At 40.6% G+C, this 12,872-nt stretch overlaps 1 protein-coding gene across 1 annotated transcript in view; it reads right to left on the reverse strand.

Annotated features, from left to right (window-relative positions):
* MAP2 (microtubule associated protein 2) overlaps window positions 1-12,872 on the reverse strand; it is a 109,792-nt gene that overhangs the window by 20,163 nt on the left and 76,757 nt on the right. The window contains 3 exon segments of the mRNA XM_025202495.1: window positions 6,785-7,128; window positions 9,077-9,230; window positions 11,094-11,279. Coding sequence (XP_025058280.1) covers window positions 6,785-7,128; window positions 9,077-9,230; window positions 11,094-11,279 — 684 coding nt within the window.

Below are 12,872 nucleotides of genomic sequence, written 5' to 3' on the forward strand. Positions count from 1 at the left end.
CCCATGAAGTAGGATCTCTGACAGAACAAACAACTCCAACTAAATCTATTCATTCTAGCAAAAGGATGTGGATAGATTCGATTGAGCTTGTCTTGCATGACCCATCAATTTCAGTTTTTAAAGTTTTTAAAAAAAACTCTTTTTATCACATCCGATGGCTTGTGTCTATGATGCCCCTGTGAGCTCAGAAGCATTGGTATGAAGCACACCCACCCACTCCCTCCCACTCCATTTGGGTCAAACAAGGCTATGTAGCTGATTCAGAGTGGTCCTAATCATTAATCCCATGGTTTTAGGCTGCTTCAGCTGTGCTTACTATTGCATGTGGAGGGCTGCTCTGAAGTAGCTAGACTGCCTAATTCCCAGGACTTGGCATGTACAGGGTGGGGACGAGTGGGTGAGCTGTTTCTTGGTGGTGATCCTAAAGCTCTGCAAAGAAGCAGTCTAGACATGTCACTATCAATACAGTTCAGACCTTGGCATTAATTTCCTAGTGTACTAAGCAAGCCAAAGTGTTTATACTCTCAATTTAAAGCCTTGTTTACCTGTTTAATATTGCAATAGTGTCATATTAATACCCTTTAATCTCTAGGCCAGTGGTTCTCAACCATTTTTAGACTTGAGGCACCCCTCGGAAACTGCCGGCTCTTTGTTTTTACTTGTTTTTTTGTTTATGGAAAAATAATACAGCATTTTTTTCTGCTGCAAAGAACTCAGAAAGACCACAGTAGGTCATAATGTTTTGAACACTCTGGATTCCTATTTGAAATCTCATCTGTGAATGATGTCTGCACACCTAATGGTGCTAACATTGCATGGCACCCCAGAGAACCCTTGATAGGAGCTCAAAGCAATCCAGGTTGCCATGGCACCCTGATGGAGAATCACTGCTCTACATCCACTCAGTCCTTTGAAATGAACACATGAGAGCACAACATAACCATGAGATGGATATGATCAGCAATCTGCACCACCTCCTCATTTATAACCATATCTGGTATCTGATAGGTATAAAGGTAAAAATTGTGAAGCACACACCACCCTCCAAGAACAAACTTGTAGCAATGTTAAAATATGACTTAAGCCAGTCAGAAACAAAAAGAAGCAAGATTCAGCACATTATTCTTGGTACTGGCCTTCAAAAAATGGATTCAAAGTTCTCCTACATAAAAGGCCTGATCTTTTAGTAGCAATAATCCTTCCCTATACACACACTACCATCAACTTTCTGATCTACAGTACTTCCAGTTGCATAAAGTTAGACCTGGAGATCAATCCCAGCATTGTAAGAAGGGCCTTGCTTTTCAATTGATAGGGTTTTATTTTCTCTATGCCAGTAAAAACTGGTATATGAGAAAAGAGGATCAGGATCTACCCTCTTTTAGAGGTGAAATATTTAAATAGAAACTGTGGTTAAGAGACTACGTTCTTTCCTGTTTAGTAAAATAAAGGTACTTCTCAGTTTACTCAAATCAGGGTTGAGTAGTTTGTATTTAACTATACAAATCTAATCCAGATTGTCTGTAATTTTTTTTCTTGCTTAGAAGGATCACATCCTACAAACAATAATTTTCATTTAATTGACAACAACCAGAACATGGCTGAAAATGCTTCTTCAGCTTGCCTTGCTGGTAGTTTTTTAAATTACACTTTAAAGAGTTTGCAACTAAGAGCATAATCTGACTTTACACCTATCTTTCTAGGGTGATTAAAGGGGCACAGTCACCAGTGGACCACACCTTAAGTAAATGGGTTGCTTAATGGTAAATGCAAAGTGAGGCCAGAACCACATCCAGACCCAGCCAGATTTGCCCCTCCATGGTAAGATCAGTGCTGCCAGCAGTACCAGCAGCTTCCCCCATTGATTACTTGTGGAAAGCAGTGGCTGTGGGCTGTTCCCTTATAGCGCTACTGGGATGGGTGGGGAGATGACTTGTTCTTAATCTCCTGGAACACTACTGGTGAAGCAGCACATACTTTGGCTCTCAGTACTTATTTTCTTCCCTGTTCTCGAGGTTTTTCAGAGCTATTTGAAATACATTTTTGAGTCACATTTACAGAATACTAGCCTCCACAAGACCTTCCTTAACTTCATTCTGTAGCTTTTCCACATATGTGCTCAGTTTGCTGTTGTGAGCCCTTGTCTGTTCACTCTGCTATCTTCATGTCCTTGTAGCTTGCAGCTGAAGCTGATACGTCACCGATCACGGGCTTTTTTGAAAATGTAAACGCACCTGGGATTTGTTCTTTGCATACGTGCACATTCATTTCAGTGATGGTATGTTCTTGTGGGGACCAAGTCTGCCATTTTTGTGCCCTATAACTCCTTTTGAAGTCAGCAGAACTGGACACAATGAAGTCAATAGGACTTTACAGAGTCTTGTGTATGCAAGAGGGCAGGAGAGACCTTTCAGTCAACACACTTCTCCACATCAAGTCTGAGATGCTTGGTCAAATCAGACCTCTTCCATACTCCTGATTCTTGTTATTGGGTCATTTTTCATGTTCACCAGAGCTTTGCACTTCTCTGAGCAGGTTTCATCCTCTTCTGAATATCACTATTACATTTATATTATCCAGACTTTCTAACACATAGTTGAATGCAAAATGTTCTCTGTGATTCTAGCCACACGGGAAATTCCTGTCTTGGCCATATCAGCAAAGAAGCTTCATTCTATAACTAGGTACAGATACTTAGTTCTTCTGTTTGTAATGTTATTTGTTACAACTTATTTGATTGTGAGTGTAAATCTGTGAAGCAGTAGGTGTTTCTACAGGTGCCCCTAACTGCGCAGTTGGTACTATGCAGTCATTTAGTATTGGCTTTAGCAAGTAGTAAATGACTATGCAGTACCTGCTGATACTGCGCAGTCCCAGCCGCACACAGGTGGTTATCAAACCTATTGCGCAGTGGCTTGTCGCTACATTGATGTAGTGCCCCATGTAGACATGCCAAGTAGGGCTGTGTGAAGCTTCGGTCCCTGATTCGATTCAGCAGAGATTCAGCCTGATTTGGTGGCTGAATCTCCAAATCCAAATCAAATCAGGAGACCCTTTAATCTCTCCAAATCAATTCGGAGAGGCTCGGAAAGATTCGGACATAGACACAGCTTTAAATGTTTTTTCTACATACCTCTAGGTAGCAGGGGCTCATAAATGCTGTGATGCTGGGGGGCATGGAGTGTCCCACAGAAGGGCGGGGGGCTCCCCAGCACACACAGCAGCAGACCCGGAAGTGGACAAGAAGCACTTCTGGTCCACTTCTGGGTCCATCGGAGAGCATGTTCAGGGGGGTCCCCCCACACCTGTCTCGCTTGGTGACTGGTGCTTCCTGGCTCTGGGGGGGCACCTGGGGTCCCCCTGTGGATGATCACTGAGCCGGAGGGAAGCACAGGGGGCCTCCAACACGCTCCCTGGCAGACCCGGAAGTGGACCAGAAGTACTTCCAGTCCACTTCTGGGTTCACCGCCAAGCACATGGAGGGCACACCGCAGTCCTGCGGGACGTTCCATCTGCCCCAGCATCACAGCAATCATGAGCCGCATCTGGTACCTCAAGGTATGTGGAAAAAACTTTTAAAGCTGTGTCTGTGTCTGAATCACTGATTCTCTGAATCAGCATTGAATCTTTAGATTCAGATTCGGCTGAATCGAATCAGGGACAGTGATCTGAATCAACGAATCAAATCACTGTCCCTGATGTGGCCTAAATCTGAATCGAATAGGGCCCACTTTGCACACCCCTAGTACCCAGTATTGACTTGGGTGAACCTAGACTGACAGACCTCATCCACTGACTTCAAGGAAGCCTTGCCAATTTATACCAGCTGAGGATCCAGCCAATGGTTTAGATTAGTATTTTTTTAAGTAGAATTTTTCCTTGATTGCTGGCATATGGGACCTAACATATATCCTAGGGCAGTTATATAGAAGATTAAATCAAAGTCCTTTGGTATAATTAAACTGTTTACAAACATCTTCTCACTTCCATGGGCAGAAATTTGAGAAGAAAACATCAAAATAGCAAAAATACTCTTGGCATCTGCAACAAATTTCCTCCCCCCAGCCCCCCACCAACTCCCTCCCATTCTTCCCCTTGAGATATTGTAGGAATAACAGAGGCAAATGGGTTACTACTAAAAGTGCAGTATTTCCTTCACAGCTGATGTGGTGCTAAAACCATCTGAGGCCCAGTAGACAAAGCCAAAACCATGTTGTCTCTAAGCTTTACCAAGAATGATATGCATTTCTTCTTACTTTTCTATAAGGAGAAATCCAGACAGCCACCACTTGGTTAAGATTACAAGGCAGAGGACCCCTTTGGTTCTTGGTAATGCAGAATGCCAATTAAACATGTCTCAGACCACATATGACTAGTAGAGATTTAATATGATGCAGCATTAACTCCCCCCTGCCATAAATCTGTTTTTCCCTCACGTCTTTTGAGCTGTTTTAAAATAGTGAGACAGCTGAATTTGAATACATTTGTTGGCTGATGAGTTGCTGATGAAATTCAAAACAGAAACTGTGTTTTCTTGATTTATTTAGTATTCAAACACTGCCTACTTCTTCAGCCATGCACCTCATACTCTGGCATCATCACAATGTTACTGTTTTCCCTAGGACAGCTGTAAGCTAATGGACCTTGTGCTAAGTTAAGATGTGCCTCTAGTCAAAGGGAAGAGACTTTTTCCAAATGACACTTTAGGGTTGCATATCTATGTGTCTCCTGTAATTTTTATGTCATTTTTGCTTACTTTATTTGCCCAGATATATTTTTCCTATGGTTATTACTATCAGCACTTCTAGTTCAGGTTATAAAATTCAAAATGCCTTCTATTTGTTTCATATTTCATCAGTCAAAGCAGATAGCAGAAAGCAGTTCATTTCAGCCACTGGAATATTCAGTGCCAAACATGATATAGGAGGGCAGTAACCAAAAAAAAAAGAAAGAAAGAAAACATGGTTTCACATCTTTTTTATGATCATTTGAATCTATAAGACTGAACAAGAAAAGAAAAACAAACTAAAAACCTTTCATTTAGACAGAACAAGAATGATATGGGGAAGGCATAAAGGAAGTATTGAGTGAGTCATTTTTGTTGCCCAAGCCACAGTTTAATAGGCACATGTAATTAAGAAATAAAGTATAAAAAATCCTGTCATCTCAATCACATTAAATTCACCCACAAAACATCCCCTGTGACCCTCCCCGAGAAGAAAGAATTGCCAGCTGCTACAACACTAAAGGAGAATTAATATTACTTGAGAGAAAAACATCTCAATGCAGAAGGGGCAGACTGTCTGGCAGAAAAACAAGGCAAAATTGTGAGGGCTCAAAGACTAAATAATTGGAAACACCACCACACACAGCAAGCAAATGAAGCTTGACATTTTTCACTGTGTACATCTACAAACCTGATAATTCCTTATAATAATGAACAAAACAACTACTCACAGATTCTTCCTGACATCTTAGCAAAGATTTCTTGTAGCTTTGCAAAACTATTAAGGAAATTTAGCTATTGGCCACAAAATTTACAAGAAAGAAAAGCTGTTAGGGACTCTACTGAAGTTGTGTATGGCTTTTACATTGTGTGCTATGGCACATGTAAAGTAGGAGATGAAGTATCAAAAATACTTGCAGACAAACCTGTCCAGATAAATGAAGGAATGTATGTGGTGATACATTGTCTTTACTGGGTTTATTTGATGAATTTGCTACAGACTCCAAACTGCAAGGTGCTAAGAACTCTACTGTGTCATTAAGGAACCTGGCAGGATCAGGATGCAGTTGCTGAGATCCAGTGGGAATCTCATTTTTTTTGTGTACTTTTTCCTCTCTATGTGTTAACAGGCCATAGAACTGGACCCAGAGTCAAAAGAGTGGTGAGCATTCAGTGTAGGAGTGGTGGGCCTTCGGCTAATGAGGTTAGTGAGAACTGAAGGGGAAGTGTATTTTGCAGAGGCTTGGGTCACAAACCAACATGAAGTTCACAGGAGTATTTTATGAAAAATAAACTAACCACATTTTTTACATCCTCAAAAAAGTTGAATTTGGTCCAAGTTTTAAGCCTGTTGCAGGTTTCAATTTTTGTGATCCAGCATTCCAGCTCTGTAAGGAATAGGTTATTTTCTGTAGCTTTTTCATTAAGCATTAATAAGACTAATTGCCACCTCCTTTATCTTACAAGGTATAGTAATGGTCTTTTATCTGCAGGAATCTTGCTTGCTTGCAAATAACTTTGACCTCTATGGATATATATACAGACATTTCCACAATGCTTAGAAAGAAGAGACTGCTACAGAGAATGAGGACAGTGGTCCATGCAGTCTAATATCTAGTCTGTGACAGTGACTGGTACTAGAAGCTTCAGAGGAAAGTATAAGAACCTTATGCAGTCAGATGTAAGATGACCTGCCATTCCCATTAGATCTAATTCTGTTTTCCAATAGTTAGAGACTGGGTGAAGGTCTGAAGGTTTAATGTCCTTCCCAAACTTGTTATTAGCATTAAGTATAAAAAACTCTGCATGTTCTCGTTACCCATAAAAATGGTCAGGTCTTTTCTGAATCATGTTGGTTTTCGCTTCAATGTTTTTCTGGGGATAATCATAGCCCTGTAGTTTAAAATCACTTAAATACCAAGTGTACACCAGTAACACCAAGGCAATGCTCTGCTTAAAATCTGTAAATCAATTCAAAATGGTTATTAATCCCTTCCCCTACTAATCCCATTGTGGTGCACTTAGAATAAATCAACTATATATGAATGTATTTCTCACCTGTCCCCCTTTTGGCTGGTACTTGATATTTTCTGTTGATCCAATTTTGGACCTGACATTCTTGAGGTCCGGCAGAGGCTGATTAATAACTCGTAGTTGCTTGGGTGTTGCTGGAGATTTGGGAGGAGTGCGTATGATGGCGACTTTCTTCTCAGTGGGCACTAGGATAGCAGACTTGGGAGTTCCAGGAGTATGGGGTGTCCTGGAATAGCTGGGCGTCCCAGGAGTCCCTGGGGTACGCGAAGAGTAGCTAGGTGGGGTACCAGGAGTGATCGCGGTAGATCCAGGAGTTGTGGGTGTAGAAGTGCCGCTTTTTCCTGTTCTGCTACGAATTGGCTCTGATCCTACATGGAAGATAAGGCAGTATTATAACTATACAGATGCATCTTTGTCTTCTTCATAGTGTCTCTACAGACAACAAGAACTCTACATATAAATACTTCTCAAAAAATCTTTTACGGGACACCAAAATTTAAGTCAGTGAAAAGATTGCTCTTTATTGTCAGTGGACATTTGGATTAGGCAATAGTAGATACAGTGGAGATGATTTTGTTCTTAATCTTTGAACAGTGGATTTGGAATGCATGGCTACTTTTGATCTTGAACTTTATGTAGTAAACCTGTATCCATAGTAATTTAATAAGACTGAGATACTTGTCTAATACAAATTGTCATAATTCCTTTCACCTCCATGGAGACATAGCTATTTATACCAATTATTGATCAGCATCTAGATAATTATTGTTTTATTAGGAGAATTAATAAGATGATTACTACATGAATACCTTGATTAAAGTCATATTCGTGCTATGGACACATGTGGGCAGAAACAAACAAACAAAAAGGGGATTTTGTAGTGGTCTTGCCAAATGCAAATGCATGCCTAGCTCTTGTCATTATGGAGAGAATTTTCTCCAGAAAAATCTGTATACTGGGAATATGCCCTATTCAGACAGCCTTGCAGAAAGCTGTCTGAAGGCATGCAAATAGCAAGCATCCAAGGCATGAGCTGAAAACTCATTTCACCTCAATAAGGTGTTTGTGTCAAGGCTTAGCCAAGGCAATTTAAATTCTAAAAATATTAATCTGGGCAGCAGGAAAGAAAACATGAAACAAAACAAAAAACCTGAACTTTCAAACGGAGTTGGAGGTCTAAATGTTGTCCTTTCTGGCAGTACATACCTGCATGTACTGAGGTTTGCTGAAGAATGGTAAATTTAAATCCCACTGAAGTTAATGGTAACATTCAATTTATTTCAATGTATTTGGATCAGACTGCTGCTTATGGGGCCAAGGAGAAAGTCTCTTTGTTACACATGACAAATTAAGCAAATTAAACTGGCTTTACCCTCACCTCGTTTTCCCAGAATAAGCTGTTTTTCCCAACCAAGACTGTCTTACTGTGATTGAAAGAGAGTAGGTTTTTCCCACAAGTATGTACTCTTGACATACTTATTTTTTATTTCTCAGCCTTCTGTCCCTTTGGAAAATGCACTCATGGCCTTCTAGGAGGATAGGCTGTTGGGCCATCCAAAAGTTATTATGTACAGAGAGGATCTGCATTTTCCTCAAGGAGACCTAGGAACAATATTTAACAGTCTTCATGGGGATTTTACTATCTCACTTCTTTACGTTCCTTTAGAAACAGCTGTAAGAGTGGCTTCTGAAGAGGCAGAAATGAGAGAAATCTATAAGATACTCTATCCAGGTTCTGAGGCTGGGGCTGAATGCCAGACTAGTAAAGGAACTTCATTTATGTTTCCTTAGTTTTATGGCAACTTGTTTTGAATTATGGTTTTATAGATTTGTTCCTGATGAAAAGACCATCTTGTTTAGCTGCATCTTTCTTCTGAAGAGTCATTCTACTAGTTTGCCCATATTTTGTAACACCTATACATTTATGCTGAGCAAGGTCTTGCCTTGGCAGTGATTGAGCACTAGAAGGTCATTTAAACTGGAACGGTATGACTCTTCCTATTAACTAGCAGATTCTTCATATCATGAGACTTTTTTTTTAAAACTGTACTACTGATTGGAGGTTTGGATCTATTTGTTGCTGTTGTTTAAAATAGCCCTGTACTGAATGTTTCAAACAACTCACAAGCCCACATGAAGGGATTTTCTTGTCATGTCCAATCTTTGAGGTGCAGGTTCTGCTCTCAAGCAGTACAACTCAGTCCTATATTTTAATGCAAAGGGAAGGAAGGAATGGATTTAGTGGTTGCGTGACTGATATAGCAGGGCAATGAAACCAACAGCAGCAGAGAAGTGTTAGCTTGCAGAAAAACATACGGGTGGTCCGTCGTACTGAAGAAGAAATAGAGGTATTGAGGGAGAAAGAGTTCTCATCTCTGTCTCGGTCTCCTGAGGTACCTCTCCGAGGGGGGAGGATGGAGGAAGGTCTTGGTAGAGATGAACGCTTTTCTGGACTCTTGGTTACTCCATCCTAATAGGAGCAAAAAAAGAGAATAAATGGCTGCATTTAGCATGCATGAAATGTCAGAATGTGATTTCCCATTGGTTTAATACTAGCACAATCCATTGTTTATTTTTCATGCAGGAAGCTCTGAAAAGGTTTGGCTGGCCATGGTGCATCAGTTAGGGTAAGTCACTTCAGCTTTGCTGCATTTGGACATCTAGTATTGAAACTGACAATATCTTAAGGGAAGGATTTCAGAAGTGCTCGGTGTTGGCAGGACTCTGCTTTCAAGAAAAGTTACATTCTCTCTGACTTCAGTAAGAATAGTGCTCAACCAGTACAGAGCACTGCCGAACATTCTTCCAGCAAACTCATTTTTACTGTCCCTTAAACATCCTGCTGTCTATTTCAAGGTAAACTTTCCTCCATTTCTTTCATAGCTCCACTTTAAACAGAATTCTTACTCTCCCACTACTCTGACCCCACTTATATTAAGGTCTAATTTTGCTCCATTGAAGTCAATGTAAACCTCCAAGTGACTTCAATGGATGGGGATGATCTCCTGTATCTTGATTTATATTGCAACAAAGTCAGGGAGGGAGTCTTTCTATTAAATCCAGTGTGCTTTAGATTTGGCCCTTAACAAAGGAGAATTCTGGTTATAAGGCCACGGGACAAGAGGTCCCAAAAGGTCATGTACTATAAAGGGATTTGGTCATGAAAATAGAAGCAAATATCCATGGTCCAAACATAATTTTGGTATTTGTTATCCAAACATAAATTTGGTTTTGCAGAATTTGGCTCCTACAAGGCACAATGTTCAACATAATTGCTTACTTTGAGTGCAAAACTGCTGCATTTTGAGACACTAAATTTTTTTATTTTACAAAAAATGAAGGAGAAAATTGTGGCTGCTGATTGAATTACCTAATAGGACCTATTGGAGGCTTAGCTGGTTTCCATCTTATGCCCAAATTTTTCATATTTAGATCAGCGTGTCTGCTTCTTTACCTTTTTTAGGCCAGTGGATATCACAGGAAATTAAAGTATTTTGTGCACTTATGAGATGGACAACCAAAGGTAACCAGGCATGAGCAGATGTCTCCTTTGGTAATCATTGGGCCAAATACACTGATGGGCTAAACTGGTGTAAGATTCACCAAGTGTAGGTTGGTCAGAAAACAGATATAAATTTAGAAGGGGCTAAGAGCATAATGTTTGCCAACCTGGCATTCAATGGATGTGTAAAGCAAATTAAATGATTGTACAGGGGGATGAGAATAAAAAGCCATCCGTAAGAGGGGGAAGGATAAAGCAGACTTCTCCATCTTGAGCTTACCTTGCTTCAACCTGTACAAAGGTACTGCCAAATTTAGCCTGGTGTAACTGGTCTCTGCCTGTCCTGAAAGGTGTGTCCTCGTATTCTAGCAATTAAGTATGGTTTTCAAAGAATACCAAATGGTTGAAAATCCCCCCTTTTTATTCCTACTGAAAGACAAATTGGTGCTGCTGTACTTTCTTACTTATTTTACAACCAGCTTTCTACCAGGGACTAGACACACTGCTTGCACAAATGGATGCAGCTCCACTGAAGTCAACGGAGCTGTGCCCCTATATTCCCAGTGGAGGGAGGTTTGGTCTCTACATGTATATGGCATTGATGTCACCACTGAATTCAGTCTGGAGAATTCATAACATACTTGTCTGTTTTTATCTATTTTGTGGCTTATACTCTACAGTCCAGTTCCCAATTCTCCTGCTACATGATACAAGTATTCCCCAATAATATCACTGTGTGCTATCAAGATTCAGTGGTGAGTGATTTAGGTCCACAGAAGTCACCTATGAAACTCTCTGAGCTAACCCTCTCTACTAACTCTGCTACCTTACCTTAGTATCTGATTTTGAGTATGGCAAGCAGTCTCTTGGGCCCGCTGAGGAGGGCCGTACAAAATAACTGTCTGTATCGAGAAAAGTAGCTCTTTTAGTAGTTAGTGAGCAAGCTGAGCTGGGTCTTGGAGGAAGCATTGACTTTGCTCTAGACTTTGAGGCAGGAATCTTTGACAAAGAGGAAGTCTAGTCATGAGAAAACAAACAAAAGAAAGATAACATGAAACTGACCAAAAGGAAGATGCATGTAAAATGGATAAAGAAAAAATGCCAAGCTATGAATTAAGCTTCTCCCTTGTCTTAATCAGTATATATAAACTTCCAAGACCCACATGAAAGAGAAGGGACTAATTCTATGAAGGGCCTCAATACCACTCCATTTCGGGGGCTGGGGGGTGGGAGGGGAGGTTTGTAGATTCATTTTATCATCCCCTGTTAACTACAGACACAAATGCATTCATTGCAGGTGCAGAGCTTCAGATAAAGACAACATCTGCTTTTTAAAATCAAGTCCTGTATTTCAAGCACCACCCTTTTCTGCCCTTGCAGATGGTTTACTCTATAGTCAAATTGTGTTAGTGTGAGGCTTAGAAAACAATGTACATTTATTATTCAAAAAGGTAGAAAGATATAGTAACATCACTTGTTTTGCCATTTTTACACCTGCAATCCAGCGTAATATAATAGACTGTAATCATTACACTCCATGAAAGATAAGCAAGTCATAATAGGCCAGATTTTGAATCTTTTAGTGACAACAGTGAGTTAATTCCTCCTTTGAGTAATTCAAGTCAAGATGACTACTTAGGTTAGTAACACTCCCCAATGAAAGGGGTTTGTAATCTGAGTCTACTTTTTTTTCTCTCCCAGGGGTATAATATATAACTTTAAATAATGATTGAAAGCCACTTTCCCTGAAATGAAGGCTTGATTCCTCAATATTTTACTTACACATGCCTGAAATTATTGAGCAGTCCCACTGGAACTACAAATATGTAAATACTACTCAGCATGAATAAGATCTGCAGAGCTGAACAATTAATAATGTCTAGCAGGACTGAAAGAATCCTGTTTACATTCAAACCTTAGAAACTGAGGTATTGTCAGTTATATAATTTAAGGCATACTGCATGGCTAGGGACAGACATTACACATAAACCGGTTTAAGTGATCAGAAACTGGTTTAAACCTGTAACAGAATAGGTGTTCAGTGCACATAAACCAGTTTGAAAATGGCTGAAACTGGTTTGAGATAAACCTGGTTGAATGTAGTATCAGACATAACTGATTTGGGTCAAACCAGTTTATGCAATGTCTGTCCCAGACCCCTTACTGGGTTAAGTTAAATCAGAGTTCCCCAGCATCCCAGCATGCTCTCTGGGCTGGGCGGGGCTCTCTGCTTCACAGCAGGGCTGGGCCCTCACCTCTGCTCCCTGACTGCAGCTCTGACAGAGACTTGCAGGCACAGCAACGTCTGCCTGGTTTCCTCCTGCTTTCCCCCTCCCCTCCCCACTCTCTGCTAAACACGGTTCCCCCATACCCTCTGCCTTATACAGAAACCTCAGCATTAGCAAGCAGACCACCTGCTGGCTACAGTCCCTGCTGTGGCACACAGCAGTGTCGGTTTAGGACTTTTTAGAGCTGATCAAAGCTCAGATGGTAATGTCCCCCATTCCTTCTTTGTTTAAGAAGAGTTTGAATTAATGAGAGAGGCTGTTTGTTTTCTGATGGGCTGAAAATGCTGTGTTATCAAGGCGGGGGGGGGGGGGGGGGGGACGC

Source organism: Alligator sinensis, unplaced genomic scaffold (genome assembly GCF_000455745.1).
Source record: "Alligator sinensis unplaced genomic scaffold, ASM45574v1 scaffold730_1, whole genome shotgun sequence".
Taxonomy (NCBI): Eukaryota; Metazoa; Chordata; order Crocodylia; family Alligatoridae; genus Alligator; species Alligator sinensis.